The sequence below is a fragment of the Trichoplusia ni genome, chromosome 9, assembly GCF_003590095.1.
Source record: "Trichoplusia ni isolate ovarian cell line Hi5 chromosome 9, tn1, whole genome shotgun sequence".
NCBI classification, from domain to species: Eukaryota; Metazoa; Arthropoda; class Insecta; order Lepidoptera; family Noctuidae; genus Trichoplusia; species Trichoplusia ni.
Window position 1 is genome coordinate 1,917,783 of NC_039486.1, and position 22,864 is coordinate 1,940,646.

The following is a 22,864-nucleotide window of genomic DNA, read 5'->3' on the forward strand; positions in this document are numbered from 1 at the left end:
TTATAGACCAAGGGACAGCCCATTACTAGTCCTGGCGTATAGAAAAATACTAGAAATTATGTTTGTACGCGTCTCTACTTTGTTTTGATTTGTCTTTGACTCTGAAAAGTTTATTTAAATAAGTAAATAAATAAATACTTGAATATTTATCCATAAAATAGAATCTAATAATTAAATAATTTTCTCTATTTGGTTTTTTAAATCTCTATAGTTTATAAGTTAATATGAACTTATTATGATACAGGTCTGACCGAATTCAGACACCAGTGTCTATATTATGCTCAAAACTGACTCCTTTCCGATCTTTTTCCAAATTTTTCTACAAATCTTGAAAATCGATGTCCTATCAACACACAATAACCACTTATACTCCTTACATTTAAACATTGGACAACACATAACTTAAAAAATAAATAAACTTAAGTATAATAATAAATACACTCAAATACTTAATACATTTGTCTAGACAGCCCCCATCTGCCATACGTCGGTATCCCACACACAGCCCCTCCACTCATCAGATTTGCTAAAGGGTGCACACCACTCAAGCGCACTTCACTCACAGTAATTGTCAAAGAAAACTCCCGAATGTATGTCTAGTATTTTATAAATACGGTTATGAACGGTTCTGTGGTCAGATTACGAATTTTTTGTCTGTTTTATAGTCATTTAAGTATTTTCCTGTCTTTGTTTGTTGATGTTGAGGGTCTAATTTATTATGTACGACAAAATGAATAAAAAAACTAAGTGAGTTTGTTTTTTTTAAGTTAACGGGATCAGAATCTATATTTGTTAAAAATAGGTAAACATTTACTAGTCCTTTACTTCAAATGGTTTGGCAACATGAGTATACACATGTGAGAAATAACAAATACAGAAAACAAATGTCACAATATTATTGAACCTAATTTATATTGTATATAATCGGTAGGCTAGTTAAATGTCATAATATGTAATTTTAGAACAACATTTAAAACAGAAAAGCTTAAAGCATACAGATGTTATATCAAAACCCCTTATCAAAAACCCAGACTAACTGTGTAATAAATTGGAAAGAGGAAATTGAAAATTATTCAAATAATATAAGGGGTTACAAAATATACAGTACGTCATACAGGAGTAGCGAGTGTGGCGTAGGTTATGGTTGCGACTAAATATCGGCGTTTGATTTGGTACTTTTGTCCCCTAACGTTACCACCCACGCTCTGATGTAGGGTTGCCACATGGACATAAACAATATTGAACATAAAAATGGACTAATTTAAAACTCGGTTTGTAATTAATTGAAAGCAAAAATGATATGTTGCTATGCACTTGTCTGCTAATTATAGTCTGTTACCAATAATGTGCTTCTCATACAAAATGCAGCAACGTTTTAAGTGAAATAGAGGCACGAAAAAATATTGCAGTATGAGTCTCAAAAAGCCTCAATAAAGACAAAAGTAAAGAAAAACGCTTTTCAGTTTGAATCTTGAGCTTATCCACCCTTTATCACAAAAAATGCCTGACCAAAATAGATAAGAAACTCCATCCTTTCATGAAGACTTACACAAATCTTCTTTCGACCTATCTTATTTCAATCCCTACAGTCTAGACTAGCTGTTTAGGTATTCTATCGATTGTTGACCTAAGGCATCCTTACTCCCGATCGTCGAGCGTCGATTTTTCAAAGTAAACAGTTCTCCTTTTAGTCTAATAAGAGTGCCTACGTCTTGAACTCTCGTTACCAGTGTGGGTAGTTTCTATCCAATACTTGTGAAAGTTTTGCTCTTAGCATATATTGCTACTGATATATTGATATAGCCTTATACATTTTTGATCTTTTTGAATTATGTAAGGCGTAAATGTATTTAGAAATGGTATTAGATTTTGGTATATATGTATTGATGGCGTCTATCTGCGATTCCGTTCGCTTCTTGGAGGACAATTTATAAAATACCAAAATTATTTTTTTGTTCAAATGTCATTCCATGATGAAGGCCCGCAAGAAACTACGTTGATAAAAGTTGATACAAAATTTTGAAGTATGTAGGTAATGTACATATGTGTCAAAATCAGTACGATAGCTCGATGTTAGGCGAATTTAAAATTTAAACATTTTAAACCAAAAATAGAGAACACCAAGTACCAAGTTCCGTTTTAATCGGTTTTATTTCCAAACTTCAAAATATTTCAAAAAAGAGTTGTCTACCGATGAATAAAATCACTTTCATCTAAGCTACGCACAGCCCTGTCACCGAGTGACAATTTAGCGATGTAAACAGCCGAGCGTAGACGTCTAGACGTCGGTGGGGCGCTGTATCCACCATTATTGTGAGAATTCATTACCTCCACACGTATGGGAAAACGATGGGCGTATTTATAGCGAATATTTTATTACGAGAACGTTTGATGGTGTGTTTTACCCTTGATAGAACAAGAGAATGAATTGTTGTTCGTAGGACAGATGATAATGTGAATGATTGTAAAATTGTGTGGAAACTGTTTTGGATTATGTGTTGTTTAATATTATGCTATATAATATCTGTTTGATCCCCTAATAAAATAAAAATAAATAAGGTCATTTATTTTCGAATTATGACCAAATAAAACTTTAAACGTATTCTGATTTCCAGTTTAAAAGATTTTTTTTATTTTCACCTGTCTCTGTCCCTGTCTTTTTTAAATTTTGCAAGTAGGATTTGATTTTTTTACAACATAAATGTATATTGCGTGACGATGCACTATTATGACTTGACATTGAGCTGATCTAACGCTGAAGTTAGAGGGTGGCCATAGAGTCTCCGCTAAATACACTATTAAAGCAAAAAAGAAATCTCCAAGATTGCTTTTTAACCTGAAGAAAAATCAAAAGAAAATACCATTTGACACAGCCAGCAATATAAAAGTCCGCTGTATCTCAACCGACTTCTCATCCTGAAGTGTTGAGGACATCTTTGAGTTTGAGTATGACAAGATTATCATAAAAGAATATGTTGCCATCTAATTTACCTAATCTATATCTATACTAATATATAAAGCTGAAGAGTTTGTTTGTTTGTTTGAACGCGCTTATCTCAGGAACTACTGGTCCAAATTGAAAAATTATTTTTGTATTGAATAGACCATTCATTGAGGAAGGCTTTAGGCTATAAACCATCACGCTGCGACTAATAGGAGCAAAGATACAATGGAAAATGTGAATAAAAGCAGGGCAGGTATAAATCATAACTTATATCTTCTACCCACGGGGACGAAGTCGCGGGCAACAGCTAGTTCCTAAATATACGGCGCAAGCTTCGCACATAACCCTTTTAAACATATACGAATCGTACACCGTCAACAAAATGAGATGTGAAGACATACCCTTCATTTAAAATGTAATTATAAAGTTAAATTGGCTTTGTTTGTTCACCATTATTACTTGTTTTCTTCTCCCGCCCAAACTCAAATATTAAAGGGACACTTTTGTAATTAATCTTTTGATTTAAGGTCTGTTGAATTTCATTTTAATATTACTTTGAGGTAGAACATTTTAATTGGTTGTCTGAAAGTAGGAATGAGTCACTACGGAGGTGAATTGAAAAGAATTTTAATGCATTTATTGTCACTCATAAACATATTCGTTAAATTTAAAAGCCTTCGTCTCGCAGTGTATAGAAACTTGGAATAGTTTCTATACACTGCGAGTCGAAGGCTGTCTATAGAAACTACTATTGTTTCAATTATTTTTTTGAGCAAGGATTGTAATCCTTATAGTGCAGGGTGTCACAAACATTTATGACACATGTACAAGGACGCCCAGACTGAGAACAAGTATTCGTGGGTCACACGAATGCTTGTTCAACGTGGGGATAGAATCTGTAACACGTCGGTGATTACAATTGACTATCAGTGCGGTCATAGTGTATTTCAGTAGGTACTCAAACGAAATAGGACATTATGTGTGCGGCTTTTTAAATATTCATGAATATATACTGTAGTTTCAATAGCCTAAATATCTCTTCTACGTTTTATAAAAAAAAACCCTAAGAAAGCGATACTTTAATCGGAAAAAATGGCTAATTTCGATCAGCTGGTGACTGTTTTATGCTTTCTATTTATATGTTATAATTAAAATGAAAAAAGTATTTATCAAGCATGTAATCAATATTTACATTGTGAAGGATCTTTTCAACGGATTTAATATTAAAACAACAGTCTATCAGGAAACTAAAAGACAGCTAAGCTACACAAACTTCGGAGGCTCCTATCAGACAACGGTATCGACTAAGGAGCTTATAATATACAAAGTCCAGGTTTTATTTTTAATGTTTCGGGAAGCGACGCGTCCCCCTCTCACCCCCCCCCCTGGCCTAGAGGTCGTTGCCCTGATGCAGACAGAGCTTGTTTTGTCTAGATTTAAGGTGGAACTTGGGAAGTTTGAGTTGAATTCTGCATTACTTATGGATGTCTGGCTGAGATTCTTGGTGCTTTGGTTAGAGTTGAGCTTGTGTATGGTACTATGTGGTTAGGTCTCTTTGTGTGTTTTTATAGTGGTGCTTTTTATAGACTAAACTTTTTTTTTGATAAATAAAATTGTAACAAGGCCTGAAAATTTTAAGTATTTTAGATGGCATTCATATTTAAAAATATATTATTACTAGCTGACCCAGCAATCGTTGTTTTGCCGAATATTTATTCTAGTTGTATGTATTTTTAATGCCACATTATAAAAAAAAAAAACAATTTCGTCCAAATTTTTTTTTATTTTTTTAGTGTGAGCAACCCTTATCATTTAGAGGTATGAAATTAGATGTTGTTATATTATCAGACCTACCCAATATGTATACAAAATTTCATAAAAATCGGTCGAACCGTTTCGGAGGAGTACGCTAACTAACATCGTGACACGGGAATTATATATTAGATGTAAAAAAAATCTCCTCTATTCATGTTCTTTCGCAGCCATATTTTTGTGTATGCGATTCCAGCTGTGAAATCAAGCATTAAAATATCTATTAATCCGAAATGTACGCTACAAAATATCGTGTACACGTTTCCATTCATTCATACATTCCATTCATTCATCGGTATACAAAGAAACATATTGATATCATTTCCCTTTGCCATTAACTTGCTTGCCTCACGTGCCATGACATATAACACTTGTCTATGTTCGTGCGTCATAGAGCACTTACGTCATTCATGGTCTGATTCTACAGGTCTTAAGGAATATGTTTTGGGCTAGGTTGAATTTGAAATACTGATTCCACCGTAAATTTACTCTTCAATAAATCAAAATTTTAGGTGCCTACACTGTAGGCGTAGCAATTTCCATCTTTGTCTATCTTGTATCATCTCTTTCACTGCCTTATGTATTGATATTTCTGCCTTTTCCTTCTGTTGTTTATGTAGTTTCTTCTTGGTCTTTCTCTTCTTCTTCGAGACTCCTATACTTTTATTATATTAGTAACTAGCTGTTGCCCGCGACGGTTAGAAGATGTAAGTTTATACCTGCCCTGTTTTTTCCACATTTTCTATTGTATCTTCGCTCCTATTAGTCGCAGCGTGATGATATATAGCCTAAAACCTTCCTCGATGAATGGTCCATTCAACACAAAAAGAATATTCAATTTGGACCAGCAGTTCCTGAGATTAGCGCGTTCAAACAAACAAACAAACTCTTCAGCTTTATATATTAGTATAGATATATGAGTCGTTGCGAATAAGGTGGTCTACCATGGTCCCTCGCCTCTTCTCCATATTATTTAGTATTTCGGGTTTCGTTAAGCGTACGTAAATTAACATCTTTCCTAAAGAAAATAACTACCTAATACGTACTTTTTTGTGTCCAAATTTAAGCAGCTGTTTTATTTATCTAATTGATGCCTTTCTGTTATCAGGAAAAGAACTCGTTCCTCAACTACAACGTGTCGTGCATCCTGACGCTGCCGCCGTACCAGAGACAAGGCTATGGAAGGCTGCTTATAGACTTCAGTGAGTATATAATGCTATATTTTAGTATCATTTAGACAGTATTCTTTCTCTTTGGGAGCGATTGCAAAATTCTTTTATCCTGCGCTTGAGTTAATATCGCGTTGTCTGGCCAATTCTGAATCTTTTATTTTATCATTATAGTCTGTTATTATAACTATTCTGAAATGGCCCACTGCTTGGCATAGGTTTTCCCACTTCTTTCACTTGTCTCTCTCATGCGCCGCAAGTGACCAGTTCATAAATAAAACTATTTACTTATGTAAGCTATAAATGACAATAAAAATCTACTTTAGAAAACCTAAACAACAATTTTCGGGATTAATTTCTCCAAAAGAATCCCGTTACCTTACTTAAGCATCGTAGACGAGCATAATCCGCGGGGGTTTACCCTTAAGGCTCTTTTCGACTACGCGAGAAATGTCATGCTGTACGCGATACATTGCCAGTTATGCTTTATGACTTTTGATTTGATACTACGCGGCTCCGCAATTTATTGCAACACGATATTTCTCGCCTCATCTAAATGAGCCTTTATGAAAGAGACTCGTACAAATTGCCCTCGGCGTGCGATAGTTGGACGAATGTCAATGTCACCACAAAGTGGCATTTACTTGTCGCTTGTCAGTGCCCCGTGTCAGGTGGAGTTTTATCTGTATGTTGTTTGTTTATATTTGTGCTGGTGATAAGTTACTTTTGCTGTTTGTGTAAAGTTTTTTTTAAATTGAATTTTTAGTGGGTTCCTTATTAATATAAAAAAAAACTCATTAAAAATATCATGGTAACTAGCTCTTGATGAGAGATTGTCAATGTCATGTGACACAAATCAAAAGATCTAAAACTTAAATAGAGTTACCTGAAAAAATATTTTTAATTTTATAAATTTTTACTATACTACGATACTATCAACAATTTTAAGTAGATAATACTCTTCTAAACCCGTAACGTAATCTATCCAATTAGCATGGCTAAATGAATAAATTCAACCCTTCACCGCGGGTCAGTCACAAAGCGTGCCGCCGCCGTCTGCCCTCCGCGGACCTCGTCAACGCCGGCGATGCGTAATTCTTACAAATCGCGAACCAACACCTGTGCGGTCAACGTGATAACCCCAGGGTTTGTTGTGTTGTCCCCCCGGAGGCCGGCGGGGCGTGCGTCGCGCCGGCCGTCGACCCGGCCCGATCGATGCACTGCAGTATGGATCGGTCTGGCGTCTAGACTCCCCCGGTCTCCCCCAGTCTCCCCGGCCTCCCCCGGTCTAGCCGACCGGGGGACGGGCCGACGTGAGACGCACGTAGGGCTGCTACTACGAACATAACTAACCTAGGATAAGCCGCTTTCGTATGGCCACGTTTTTGTACGCTTTGATGGGTTTTCGTTTGGCACGCAATGTTTCATTTCATTATCGTTTAATAAGGCTGTTATATGTGTAAATATCAATTATATCCCAAAAGTAAATTATAGTTATAGTTACAAACAATACTTCTCGTTGTAAATTCTCTTTGACTATTCTAGGCTTGATTCACAAATAGAGCCAAAACCATTTAAGAAATTAGTACACTCCAATAACTGTCAAGCTCCACTCTAATCTGACCACAAACGGCCGAAACTCATTTGCCATTCTATTTATAGTTGCAAACCGGCGCAATGAATACACGAAACCCCTCCCGACTAACGAATGATCCGATTTAGTTACAAGTGACAGCCCTATAGCTTTCGCACGTCGGTTTGTAGATTCGGGTATTTTGATAGGTGCCTTAATTATTACTGTAGGTGTAAAGTTGTTGATTGTGGAGCTCTCAAATATAAATCGCTTATATATTTTATTCATGAAGTTCGACCGTCAACTTCGTACGTATGTCTAAATTTTGAATTTTCGAATTAGTGGCTGAATATTAATGGGCGTTCTAGCGAAAATTGAGGAATAACTTTTGGCATAATAACTAATCGTGTTGCAGAGTTTTACGAGACCAAGGGTTGAGTTTAATTGTAGATAAAAGGTTATCTGGAAACATTGGCGGTGTGTATACCTATTTACATGTAGTCAGCTTGGAGGTTGTATAGTCTGATATGTATTTTTATTTGCATACCTGATTTGAGGCATAGTTGGCAATTATTTCGAAAATGGTTTTCATAATAAACAAGGTTACCTAAAACGATACAAGTAAATTAAAAATAAACGGTCTGCTGGATAAGTGCTTAAATATAAATAAACTTATTATATAGGTAGTAGAGGTCTACGTCTATTAGTTATTAAAGGTATCCTAGTTTGTTAGAATTTAGCAAAATGGCGCTTTAAATATGTTAACTTATTAATAAGGTCTCGAGACTAAACATAAACATTTTAGCAAGTTTAACCGAGACTTAAATAATAGAAGTGGTTGTTAATTTGAATTATATCAATAATGGGGTTATTGAAGAGGTGAGACTTTTTTAATCACTTCTTAAACTTAAATCAAACATAAGCAACAATTAATTTAGCTAAGGTCTGTGCCCAGAAGTGTTACGTATACATAATGGTATTGTAATTAAGAAAAGAAGAAAGGCTTTCTATAATTTAGAATCGCTAATGACTGTTTTGGATAGGAAATCCAATACTTATTTTTAAGAAACTTTTGTATTAGTATAGTAAAATAATTTATTTTTAATATAAATTTAATTGGATATTTAATGATATTTTAAGTATATATATTTTTTCTAAAATCCATTTTTTACATGCGAAACGTCACTTTTTGGACTTGGCATTCCTACGGTCTTACCACTTAGCTATTACAGCTTCAGAGCATGTCTATATAACACATATAAGATTAAAGACACTTTACAATTATACATTATCTACCAACGTACATGAATACATGATCTCAAGGACACACTTGTATTTACCGCGTATGTCTTCGATTGCCCACTGTCCCTCTGTAATAGAATAGGAAGCCATAGATAGCCTACTAGATACGTCACAGTATATAAATAACGAATCACATTAACCCATTCACCTCGATGCTACTTACGTAAGAAAGTCTTTGATTAGTGTCAATCTAGGCTAGAGTATTATTTGTTTAATGTTGGAATCTTGTAACATTGAATAAGAGATATGGGGATATAAATTATCATATCGTTGACTTATCAACGATATGATAATTTAGCCTTAGGCATGGGATAATATTTTTTGGACCTTCTATTGCGGTATTTTTTTACCCTTAAAGCCAACTTTAAATATGGTTTAAGTAAAATAATAAATCGAGTTTTTTTCCGCTCTTTTTAGGTTAACGATATTGGCGTGCAAAGCAGCCTACCAAGCCAAGTCACATTTTGTTAAAAAAGTGTTTATAAAATTGACATAAAGTTTTGATAAGTCTCATGACCATACATTTGAGCGTTTTTTACAACAAAGCAATGTTGTAGATTTTCTTTTGGCTGTTCTTTTATTTCAATGTCACAAACGCATCGTAAACGAATACTGTTCCACCAAGATTTGACAACAGCAATGGCATGTCAATAATAAGTAAATGCCCAAGTCTCCCTACTCTAACTTAACCGTTCATCACCAGGTTACCTCCTCACAAAAGAAGAAGGCAAGGTCGGCTCACCAGAGACCCCCCTCTCGGATCTTGGCCTGATCTCCTACCGCTCCTACTGGAAGGAGGCGCTCCTCAAGCGGCTGTGCTCAGCCCCTGGCCCTACGCTGTGCATCCGAGACCTCAGCAAGGACCTGGCCATCGCCTCCTCAGATATCGTCTCCACGCTGCAGGAGAGAGGCCTCATGAAGTATTGGAAGGGCAAGCATATTGTGCTTAAGAAACAGGTGAGTTCTTTAGATGTAATTTCAGGTGCTGTTTGCATTGTTTGTTGTGTAGGCTAGAGGTTTATTTTTATTAGTACCATTACTAATCAAAATACACCTCTAGGTTTTAAACTCGATATTTAATGTCAACTTTCAAATTCTATGTTATTTAAACCTTCCTTTTATTTTATTCAAAATTTTGATATTAACTTGTTTTTAACACATTCAGTTTGATATTGTAGATAATTAATGGAAAATCACAAACAGAATTAGTTTTAGTATTTTCTTACTGGTTCTTCTATATAACATTTTGGAACTTTACAACTTGAGTCAATTTGTATGTCTAAAGAGACTAAAAGAGTTTTTCTTTTATGTAGCTTTTTTTAGGTCCCTCTGCTAGACAAAAACTTCTGCCTGTCTCTTCTAGATCTCTCTCTTTTGCGATTAAGAGAAATATAAAAGAAAATATTTTTGATTTGTGGGTATTGAAACGTTTGCATGACAAACAGGAGGTCCTCGAGGAGGTATCTCGGCGAGCGGCCCGCGCGCGCTGCGTGGACGCGGCGTGCCTGCGCTGGTGGGGCTCGAGCGCGGGCGCGGCGCCGCCCCGCTGACGCCGCGCCCGCGCCGCGCGCGTGCCGCCGCCCGCCGCGCGCCCCGGCAGCAGCGCCGCGCGCGCCTTGCTCTAGGACACAGGTACGGACCACTACTCCATATGAGGACCTTGGCTTTTGGAGATAATAGGAAAATATTAGGAAATTTGGTTAAGTGATGTGGATTTCAGATTTCAAGTGTGAACTTTTCAACTCATGTGAATTTCAGATTTAAGTAAGTGTGAACTTCGGACTTAGTGTGATATTTGAGGTTTTTGTTTTAGACACCTCGTGACAGGACTTCTATATATATGAGTAGAATTGAATGTATATATGGACTCTGGATTTTGGAGTTAATATGACATGCTAGGAAATTAGGTTAAGTGATGTGCATTTCAGATTTAAACAGTGAACTTCGGACTAAGTGTGAGATTTGAGGTTTTTATTTTAGAAGTCACATGAGCTTAGTGGTAGGTCAGGACTTGTATATGAGTAGAAAAAAATGAATGTGGACTTCAGATTTAGAATTAGTGTAAAACTGAGAACCTATGAGCATTGGATTTAGTGAATCATTAAGTCCAAAATATGAAATAATTACATTTTTACGGTGACAACATTGTTATGTGCCAATAGATTAAGAAATCTATTCCAGTTAAAGCAATTTCAAAGAGACATTGTGACTAAGTTTCAAGGACAAAAATATAATGACGGAATTTTTGATTTTAGGGAAAGAACATCTAAGCTGTAATTATTTGTATTCCTACTTTATCTTAAATGTAATCTACTGTACAGACATCCAATCAGTTTAGTCGTAGCTCCCTTAATTTTAAAACGGTTTAAGTACAGCAAGCATTGTTAAAGACGGAAACATTTCCGGAATTTACGGTTTCAAAGGATTTTTCCTTAAAATATAGCCATGAATGATTTTCTCGATTGTACATAGAATTGTCTTACAAAACCTTTGTTTGATACATATCTGTATAGCTATAGATGTAGGTACTTGATAGTAGCTATTGTAAATAAGATTTTGATTAAGGACTTAAAGATAATCTATTTTTCCTGTCAAAAGGAAAATTATGTACATTAAAAAAACACAGGATGTTTATGGGAACATAATAAATAGTAATTTATTTTAGACTAAGAACTATAATATTGTAGATGGTATAAGATTTATATATGATAGAATATATAAAAATACAAACAAATGGTAAAATAATGTTGTAATTATGAATAAGTCATCGTAAGTACGTATCACTTTGTATGACAGTAAATGTTGAAATTGAAATTTCCTTTCTTTAATAAATTATTATTATTTGAATGAATTATCAGAAAAGCTGTACAAAGGAGTTGCTTTTTATATCAACCATGAAACCATAGTCTTGGTTGTTAGTCTTATGCACCAAGTCGTAAAAAATATGTGAAGTAGTAAGATTTAAGACTTAGAAAGATGTCATTTAAAAACTTGGTATAATAATATCAATTTTATCTAGCAGAACTAAATCTAGAAAGCACGATTCTATAGATATAAATTATCATTTAAAAAAATATATGTAACTTATAGACCTATTTTTATATAAAGCAAATAGTTTGAAATTCTTCATAAACTGTTGTAATGTGTAACCGAGTCCTTTGGACTTTATTTTTACCACGCTTTTATTTTCGTATTCATTGTATAGATATTTTTAGTGTATTTCAATACATATACCCGTCCTAGGTATCGATACGATCTCGCGCCTAGTAGTCATGTATCTGCAAGGCTGAATTATGTACTTACTTTTCATAAGAGCAGATTATAACATGTATAACATACACATACTACACATACATATATATAAGTGTATATGTAGTATAAAGTATATATAAGTATAAAGTTATAAATCAAATGTTAGACCAGTGGTATTTTAAAATGAACAGACTTTTTGATACACATTGTATACACGGTGATTTTTTAGTCGTCTTACAATAGTAGCCCAGTTCATGTATCCGACGTTAAATACCCCTAGGCGCGATTTTTTTTTTATCATCAACTAAGATAATAAGTACGAAGAAAAATTAAACAAGAGAAATCTGAAATGTACTAAAAATTATAAAAACGCAACCGCCCGCGCCCCTCGCCATTGTTACAAGGCTCGGACCGCGCTCGCAACAGAGCTGTGTTTCTAAAAAACTACGAATTGTATCATAATATTGAATAAAACTTGCATTTTAAATTTATTCAAATCTCATAAATACCTATTTGTTTTATCATGAACGTGTTCTAGTCATTGGATACATGAACTGGGCTGCTTTTGTAAGACGACTAAAAAGTCACGGTGTAACAAGGTTCGTTTAGACGCTCATATAGTGCTAGTTGCGACATTGCTAATCAAGAGTGATAGATTTTTGCCGGTAGTAATCAGTGACCGTCGTAGGTTCGAATCCCGGCCCATACCAATGTCTTTACAAATTATTTTTTCGCATTTCAAAGTACAATTATTATCATTTAATATAACGGTAAAGGAAAAGATAATGTGGAAATCGGCACAACAGAGATTTTTTTAATGGAGTGTAAATCGAAGACGGAGATCTACTGAGAGTTTAAATTGTGACAACAGTTTTTACATTAACTGTTCGCATTAAAGAAAACTAAGTCGGCAATGTTTGGCAACTTGCACAATACATCTCATCTAGGTATATGATATGAGCCTCTTATCAAACCTTACGATTGATATCCCGGTAATAGTTCGACGTGATACCGCGAGATGGCGCTTCTTGTACTTTTATAAAGTACTAGGTGCATCCCACGGTTTCACTCGTCTTTCTTTACTTTTAAATCCAATGCATAGTATTATGTGACAAAGCTTATAACATTCTTTGAATGCGCTACCATTTTTTTAATGTTGAGTTGTGGTTGAGTTATGAGAATAAATTATGTTTGAATGTATCAAAGTATAGCTTAGCTCCATCTCTTTCTATCATATTGAGAACAAAAATACACATATAGGATATATTTAGGATTTAACATTTTGGTATACATATGCGCATTGTTAATAACATCATTATTTTTTTAATATTTATGTTAAATCTTAACTTCAAACAAATTATTTCATCGATTTTTTATTTTTTATATGTGACGTATATAAAATTATGTTATAGAAATAAAAATTGTAAATAGATAATGTTGAAAATGTAAATAAAAATAATGTTGAATATATGTTTGACATTTAAATCGGGTAATTTTTATTACCTAGTCACTGGACTACTTAAACTAGAAAATTAAAGCGAAAATAATGAAATTATTGTTGTTTTATGTTATTGTGTAAATAAATATCTATGTATCTTTATGTATAAAAATTTCAATGTTTTCTCTATATCAATAAAATGCAATAAATGGATGGTTATTATAATATTTGTATTTTTTATTAAACTTTTTAAAATCCCTAAAAATGTTTGCATTTTATATAGCCTTTTTGAGATCCCACTGCTGGGCAAAGGCTTGCCCCTTTATCCTCCAGACGACTCTATCTTCTACGATTTCTGTATCTGCGTATCCGACTATATCATATAGATCGGACCCCACAGTACCACCTTCGCGGGCGACCTCGGCGACGATGTCCTTCCTGTGATGGATTGAACATGTTGCTTATCAAGTAAGCTTGTGACGTTGTAGGGGTTATTCCAGGAACTAAAGAAACGATATACAGTATGTATTAAAAAAACTCCGAGTAATTAAGGGGTTTTAGTGTAGCGTAGAATGATTAAGGTGATTATGAGGTGTCTTTGTGGAAGGAGGATGGTGCTCTAAACAGCGCTAGACAATCTCCTCCAGGCTTACTTTAAGAGTGGTTTCAATAGGTGCCATGATCTTGCCTGCCAGAATCACGCAGAGCATGCGCAAGCGATCCCTTGGCTGTAACTCGGCAGTTCAAGGGGCCCGGGGTGATATTAGTCAGCGGGAGTCCGACATAATCCCAAACTTTCGACGTGGGTTGATGTCATTAGAGTTAAAGTTGCCATATCATCATTGGTTTAAGTGAAAAAAGTAATTTAAAAATAAAAATGTCATACCAATCCAACTTCTATCATCATTACGCGCTATCTCATACGCCCATTAGCTATCAGTTAGTATTATCAATTTAATTCAGTGACGTCATAGGACAATGACCTCGCGAAATCCAAGGCCCCGTACTTTTGGACCACTTTTTATTTGTATACCAACCTAAATATATCTTATCTACATACATGTATAAATATATGCTTGTTTTTTTGTTCGTTTTTCTGTCTTTGTATGTTTATTTGATATTGTATTTTCTAGTATAGGTTAGGACTCTGAAGCTTGACGTTTGGTTTAAGGTTATGAATAGAAAAAAAAACATCTCATGGAAAGGGCAACACAGTTTTTTTTTATGAACACACCATCTTTGTAGAAGATGCTTTTTGGAAAAAGATAAATTATTGTCAAATAGTATTTTCAATAATGAAAAACTATGAAAATTAGAAAGAATTGATAAATTAAACGTCTCCAACGTGATACAAACTTTCATGTTCTGAATATACAAAGACATGTATTAAAGTTATTTCAAAATATCAAAATAAGGTCAAGAATGCGCTATAATTAGTGCGGAGATCGAACCCAGGGCCAGACATACCGGGGTCGACGGGGTCAACCTAAATCAATGGTATATCGGTCAGCACTATCGCACGAAATATCGCTAATAAACCTCAAAATCTCCATATATTTGCCATAAAATTAATTAGAAATACAAAACCCAATTAGGCACCAAACATTTTGAAATTCATTTTTTTATACGTAGAGTTCTTTTGTCCCTAGTCCCTAGCCCCTAGGTCAAAGAAACAATGGATGTTTCTTTGACCTAGGGGCTTATGTGCATAATATCCAACTGCCGGTCTAAGGCCTATGTGTTCTTCTAAACTTGTCTTTTTTGATTTCTTATTCCAATGGTGTGATGATCTTTGGGCATTCCACCACCTTCTAAAGCTAGATTTTACGGAAGAGGGTGTCCCTCTGTGGCTTGTATCGCACTTTCTTGCTTTCACAACTACTTTAGGGTGCGGTGGTAAGTCACATAGTACCTATGTGTTTCATTAAAAAAATGTTTGAGTAACTAAGTGCTTACTTTTTAAAATTAATCTGACCTCATTCGATAAGGAGGAATTGGCACGAGACTCGTTTCTAGAGAAATTCATTATCGGTGAGTGTTATAAATAATAATACCTACTTACTCACCGATACTCAGTTTTAGAGCTCCTTATCCAAAAAGTAAAATCGCAAACCCTATTTTTAATAAGCTGAATCTCATGAATCGTGATAGCTAGACTTTTTGAATTTCCCATATGATGTATTTCTGCTGCCATTACCACAACAAATAATTATAAAAATCGAGGTAGAGCAACTTCGCTAGAGTGATAAATTTCGTTGGTATCAAATATAATTGTCACCGATTTTTTTATCTTAAAAAGTCTGTACCGAACTCTATGTCGCGAGTCCGACTCGCACTTGACCGGTTTTTTTTCAGACCTAACAAGGCAGGTGGTTCAATCATAAAATAAATAATTATTAAATGTGATAAGTCACAGGTCTCCCGTTGCGTCTGGTAAACGTGTCACTTGTCACACAAAATTTAAAAAAATCGATTCTCAAAATCGTTAACACTAAAGTGATTTTCCAAATTAATCGTTCTAGCATGTAAATACAAACAAAAATTATGAATTTTATGTGAATTCAGGCATACAACTCAAACTCTTTAATTTGATACCTACTATTATCTAATATTATTAAAAAGAAAAATACAGAAGGTAGTTATTTAAGTTTTTGTTCATATTTTGCTTACGTTTTCCAATTAAATTGTAAATTGGTAACATCTGAGAAAAGTGCATGTTCACACGTTTCTAAACGAGCTCTTAATTTAAATATTATTCTAAACCAATAATTGGCTTACAAAATGGAACGCAGACAAAAGATAGGTAAGAAAACGTACTTAATTAATATCTGAAGGTCACGTGACCTTGTGAGGGTATCTCCTGAAGGATTTCGGGGTCGGTTACTCGCGCGTGACCCCTGTCTGGCCTCAACGCCCCCCAGCAACAACATTACCTTGTTATTCTAACTATTTAGTCGAAATAATTCATTTTTATAGCCCCTATACAAACGTTATGGACAAAACCCTTCTATCCGAATTGTGTTCGTGCCAAGTAAGCGCCGATAATTCACGACAGACAAAAGAAATAGTGTTCATTATTCAGTTGCAATAAAACTAATATTTTGTTTGTAGGGCTGACAGGGTAATCATAAGCCCTTTGTTTAAATCATGAGCACTTTACAGACATTCATAGTGTGACAAAAATTGACAAAACGGTCAAACGGTCAATTCTTTACAATCCATGTGCGTAGCAGATTCCTTATAAAGACACTTCATGTTCCTCTTGTCTCTTGAGCTCGACTGAGAACAACCACTAGTACTGATTCTTCAAAATAAGTCTACATAGCATTGTAGCCCAAAATTGAAAATCAAAATTTCTTCCAAAAACTAACAATTATTTCTCAAAATGCCACACATCGAAAGCTGTCAACTTTTCTCAGTCTTCCAATTCTAGAATAAGTGTAGACCCTACAAAAGGTCCCCGCACTCCAGTTGGGGTGAAAAAAACGAACTGAGGTCATCTGCGTGCCCTCGGAGGCATTGTCTCCTCAATGTGAACGAAACAGTTCACCCCGTGTCCTTCCAAAGGTGACTTCTTGCTGCCAGGGAGGCGTCTTGTAGATAAAACAGGCTTCATATATTATTCGATCTTCTTTATGTTTTGTCTTTAGATATTAATATTTTCGCCCTTCTGTCTTAAGGACGGTATTTGTCTTGGTACTTGTTGGGTCTTTGAAGTTTTTTTTAATGAAGGTATAAAATTATTCATATTTTTTAGACTTTTCTGATTATTAATATTATTGCCCATATAGGTACGAATTAGATTAGCGTTATATATTAATGCTAATGATTATCAAAATATCACTTGGATAGAGGTTCTTGTAGTGTCAGACCATTCTTCGAGTTTGCCTTCCACATGGGGATAATTTTGTAATTTCAACCGCGCTACTTCTCGTGTGGTGATATGTCGAACTCGCGACGAAAAAAACACCTCGGTCTCTTGGCAAAATCAGACAGAAAAATAAAGTAAAATCACCACCGCTCACAGCGGGTTGGTGATTATAGTGTCCAAAAATTTTAAGCCACATTTCCTCACCATTTGTTAAAGGTCTACTCGAATAATTAAGAAAGTAAGTTTGTACAGAATATGGTATAACTTTAAAACAAGTCACATTGGTACTAAAATCTGGGCAATAAAACCTGCACCTCGTGCGTAGGTACAACTTCATACACAGAACTGATAGAACCACAACCACGACAAACAGCACTTTACCATTACAATATTCCCATTATGAACATCCCCAAAACAACCTTTATTTACTAAAACAACATTGACTAAAATGTACTTTCCTATTAATAGTCACTAGACACAACATTTCTAAACAATTATCCCCGCCCTGTTCATTCTGACGTCGCCGTTTTATTGGGGGTTTGACATTAAGCTTTAAGTGAGTACCGCGTGCCCCCTGTTACCTTCCAAGTCACCTTGCCTCAACCTTAGACCAGGGGATATAGCAACACGTCTTAAAGTAATATTATTGTGTTAAAGAGAGATAGCGCTCTGTACCGGGTATAGGGCTGTCACGCGTCCACAACTATTGTAATATGATTTTAAGACGGGGTGGTGGACTTTCTGTATTTAACAGTCGCGCCATCTTTTGGTTAATTTTGGAATTAATTTACTATATTGAGATATACGTATAGGTTTTAAGTGTATGTAAAATTACGATAAATGAGAAATCAGGAACAATGTTTCACTCAATTTACCATTTACTACGAAATGGTTTGATTAAAAGGTGCGTGATCAAATCAAATTATAAACCAAAAGTCATATCGTAAATAACTTATGACGGCAAAAATATTAATGAAGTGAGCCAGTACTTACAAGTTCTGTTCCTACCTGAGGTACAGTTTTTCCTACAATACTTACGTAGGAAAAACTATTCAGCTTTTCATTTACTTAATTGATCTTTTATTGTACAAAATATTTATTCATTATATTATTCAAACTCTTTTGTCACTACACAAAACATATCTCACAAACTTACCCTATTAATAAATCCCAAAAAAATACTTGCAGTTTACAGTTGCGTTAGTCAGCTCGAAAGCAATTTCAAAAAGTGCATGTAAGTAATTAACTTGAAGACTTACATGAAACTTCACGGTCTACTAGATAAGACGTTTTTCAGTATAACTCTAAACTAGCACCATTTTATGAGTGCATTCAATAAGAGCTAACATCATTCTTTTGTTCATTAAAATATTTGTTTTGTCACGGTCTGATTGTACTAAGGACTTGGGGGTTAACGTTCTGACTAGTAAATAGATATGCTGGAATTACAATGCAATATTAATATGATATCTAAACGAAAGACTTAAGACTGGACTTCAAAAGAGACTGTGACCCCTGAGTTTGTTTCGACGTTTCTTCTCAGGGTAGGCGGATAGGAAATGTCGACTCCAGCGTTCTCAAAAAAGACTTGTAAAAGTGAAGATGTATCCTACTTACAGAATAAATGATTTCATTTCATAAGAATTTTTTGGGACATTTGTAGTAGACACAACTAATGTTAACAACGAAACATTCCAATTATGGTATTAAATAGGTCCTAAGTTGGAATAACATGAACAACATCAAGGGTGAAAGAGGCAAATTTGTAAGCATAATTGGGCTTCAATTAAATTTACTAACGAGACAAACCCGTTTTAGCGGCCAGTCAATAGGCATACATCATCTGTGGAAACTTCAACTGTCAAGCTATTAGCTAGCTATGACATACTGCTAGCCTCTATGATAGACGGCAGTGTAAGGCAGCAGGGTAATTCTCGTTTCTCTCTATCTGCCGTCATCATCAAATTTGAGTTGAGAACTTGTCCGTGGACCATTTTCCATCTTAATCGATCCTGCGATATCTTTTTTGTTAAAATCCTACCGTCCCTCTATAATCTACGGAAATGAGATATAGTCTAGCTATGAGTCTGAATCCAAGTTCTCTACAAAAAAATATTGATTTGATTAGGTACTTTAAGAATATGGTGTGTCCTTTTATAACACATAACACATAATTAAATAAATAAAATGATTATTTAATTCAATGATATGTTTTATTTGGTTATCTTTATTTGTGCATCTAGAGACACACCAACATTGTAAACCTTTTTGAGTACCTGAACAAAACTATAATTAAAATTATAGCACCCATACAATACTTATTAAGCGGTCGGCACACCTTCCTGATGATCCAGCGAATGCTTGGTCTGAGTAGTCAGATAGGAAATGTCGATTGCAGAGTTTTCAAAAACTCCTCTACTTACAGAATAAATGATTTCATTTCATTTCAGTCTGAGAGTTTTTGTGCATATGACTTGAATGCTTGTGCAAACCCCGGCGGCCACTTAATGTGGAAATTATTTCATCAACATCATCATGGGCCTCGCCTTTTCCCAGCTATGTTGGAGGCGGCTTCCAGTCTAACTGGATTCGGCTAAGTAGGTACCAGTGTGGTACAAGGAGCGACTACCTATCTGACCTCCTCGCTGGAATCATTTGTTTTTATTATTATTTTTACTTGATCCAAAATCGAGCGGCATTCCCCCAAGAATAACATGTACGTAGTGAACATTTTATTACGATCTGTGATAACACGTGTAATTCATGACGACCCAAAATTGAAAACTTATCTTATTAAAAAAACAATGCTGACGTGTTAATTATGATACACATATCTGTTATCTCAGATAATTAACGTGTAGTATATAGTATAGGTACATTAGGTACGTTTGATCAAATCACTATCATCGTAGTAAAAATGTTGACGGGAAAATTGGACATTATAAAAAGGCCTTTGGAGGCATGCAATTTGGGAGTTAGAAAAGACGGAAATTACCTTTGAAAGTATCCAATGACGATTTTTTTAGTCTGAATTTACCCTACTTGCGACATTACACTAATAACAATTAAAGCTAAAGTTTTTAAGTGGACTCACCTCCAGCCAAAGTCATCTTTTATTTCTTACTCAGGTCAACTCAACTTTGCTCTAATTCAGCACCTGGACATAAGGGAAGAGGCCTGTGCCCAGCAGTGAAAATTATATGCTAGTACATATTATATGTCAAGTCGGGGCCAAATCTCATGAAAAGTGGAGTTCTGTTTTTAAGTAGACTCGACTTTGATTTCCCAAAATAAATATCCCGGATCGAAAAGTATCCCATGAAAGAGAGTGATGTCTCGATATTATTATATGATCTGCATTTCGGCACTAGACCGGGTACTACCTAATACCTAAATTTCCAGACACAGTCTAAATGAACCATTTAAAAATAATTAATCCTAATCATATATTACCGTGTCATCTGCTAAACCCACGCGACGATCTAAATTCGTTACTCAAAGACACGCTAGATTTGAGATCCATTTGCAATTCATTTGTTTTCTTCTAATTAATACATATTTAGTGAACTGCAAACTGTCTATTATGTACCTTAATACCGTATCATTAGTCCTTAATTAAGTTATTCAAAAAAATACAAAAATCTGAACATTACTCCTCGTACTCTACCTAGTATTAAAATGTAGAGCATTACCTAGCCTAGTTTCATAATGTGAACTAAAGAGGTCTAATTTTTTTTTTGCTATGATATTGGCCAGTGCGAAACTAACGCCAAGTTGAAAGATGACGGTTGCACGCGCGGGTGATGTTTAGAGTTAAAGTAGCAGTGTCTCTAATAAGGGGAAAAGTGTTTCATCTGGTATGTTGGCTGGATATCAGAACAATTTGTCGAATTAATATCGGAAGTATTTATTAGATTACCACAAGTAGGTAATGGTCAAGCGTTAGTCTTATGTTAAAGTATCTCATGTCTAATACTTGTTAAAATGATCTAAGTAGAGCTAATTAGTAACTTTCTCTCGAGTAGTGGATCATGTTTCATTATGTCCAGTCGGCGTGGACCAGCTCCCGAGAATAACAGTGAACACACCGTGACTAAAGGATCCTTCACATGTGACGACAAAACACTAATCTGTGAACATTGTGAGTAATCATACGCTATCGCCGTCTCTATACTAATGCGTCAGCTGTTTATGACTTGAAAGACATTTTTTAAAACGGTTTTCGCGTACTCTGAGCCAGCTCCTCTGCGCGTCCTGAAACAAAGCAACCCGAAAATAAGGCTCGGTACGAATCTCGGCTTCCAGTAAGTCGAAAATCATTCAACACCCGAACTTGGTGAATGTGAGAGCGTGGTGGGCTCGGCGAGGGCGCGCGGGGGCGCGGGGGCGCAGACGGGGGCGCGGGGCGCGGGGCGTCGCGTCGCGTCAGATTCGCGAGGAGGCTTCCGCGGGCGGGGTCAGCGACCTCGCCCCCCGCGCCGGCGCGCCCGCCAATGTCAGGGCCGGTGCAGCCGCGGTCAGCTGACGTCTGGGGACGCGCGGGGGACGCGGCGCCGGCCCCGAGCTGCAGTCGACACTCGGCCGGCCGCCGAGGCGCACGCTCTCCGCCGAGCGAGCGCTATAAATAGGAGCAGGCGACGGCGGCGCGCGTTACTCAGGCGCCGGGCTGTGCGCTCGAGTCAGGTACCTGAAGTAGCGCGCGCCGCTGCCGCCGCCGCCGCCGCCAGCCGCGCCAGCACAGGAGCCCCGCCGCCGCACGCCCATTGTACTTCATCAGGTGCTCTGGTGATGATGGTTCCAGGCGCTTGTTGGAGTACACTTACCGTGTCGGCGGTAGTCCGCGGGCGCGTCGGGCACGTGGGGCAGCACGTGGCGGGAGGTGAGTAGCCTGCTGGAGACAAAGGCGCGGTGAGTCACGCGCGCCGGTTGACGACCGCTGCAGGCTGCACTCCCCGCCGCACCCTCGTCGAGCCCCTCCCTCGCACCACCCTCGCACCTAAAATCGCACGTACATTTGCATTGGTCATCGAACTCCCCACCGAAAGATATGAACAAAAGCTGCTCAAACTGGTTTTCGCATGTTTTTCGACAACAGCCGCCGCCCGGCGCCGTTTTCCTGTACGACTCTTATGGCCCGTGTTCTGTGTGTTATGACCAATGTTTCAGACGAAGAAGCTAAATGTGTGTTGACGACTAAGGGAGAAGCCTCGCGGCGGCAGGCGAGCGCCGCGGGCTGGTCGCAGCTCTCGCAGGCGCCGCGGCTCGCCTCGGCCGCGAGGACAAAGCGGCAGAGGTAACCGCTGGCCTCCTCACTTGCTTCCTTGCCATCACACTATGTTTGCTAGACGAATTTCGCGTGACGTCAGACGGACGTATATATTTTCCACCGGCGTCGTCTTTACCAAGGTGATTTCGAAACGTTTATTGCTTTACTTTCGAGTGCGAGGCGGCTTCGCAGTGATAGGTTCGCGAAAACCGCCGCAGTGCAAATTTCGACTGTATG

The 22,864-nt window shown here is 36.7% G+C and overlaps 1 protein-coding gene across 1 annotated transcript in view; it reads left to right on the forward strand.

Moving 5' to 3' along the window:
- The window catches only part of LOC113497393 (histone acetyltransferase KAT7), a 33,759-nt gene extending 11,101 nt beyond the window's left edge, over positions 1-22,658 (forward strand). The window contains exons 9-13 of the mRNA XM_026876937.1: positions 5,865-5,958; positions 9,504-9,757; positions 10,246-10,318; positions 22,163-22,240; positions 22,528-22,658. Coding sequence (XP_026732738.1) covers positions 5,865-5,958; positions 9,504-9,757; positions 10,246-10,318; positions 22,163-22,240; positions 22,528-22,658 — 630 coding nt within the window. The remainder of the gene's footprint in view (positions 1-5,864; positions 5,959-9,503; positions 9,758-10,245; positions 10,319-22,162; positions 22,241-22,527) is intronic.
- Positions 22,659-22,864: the final 206 nt, after the last annotated feature.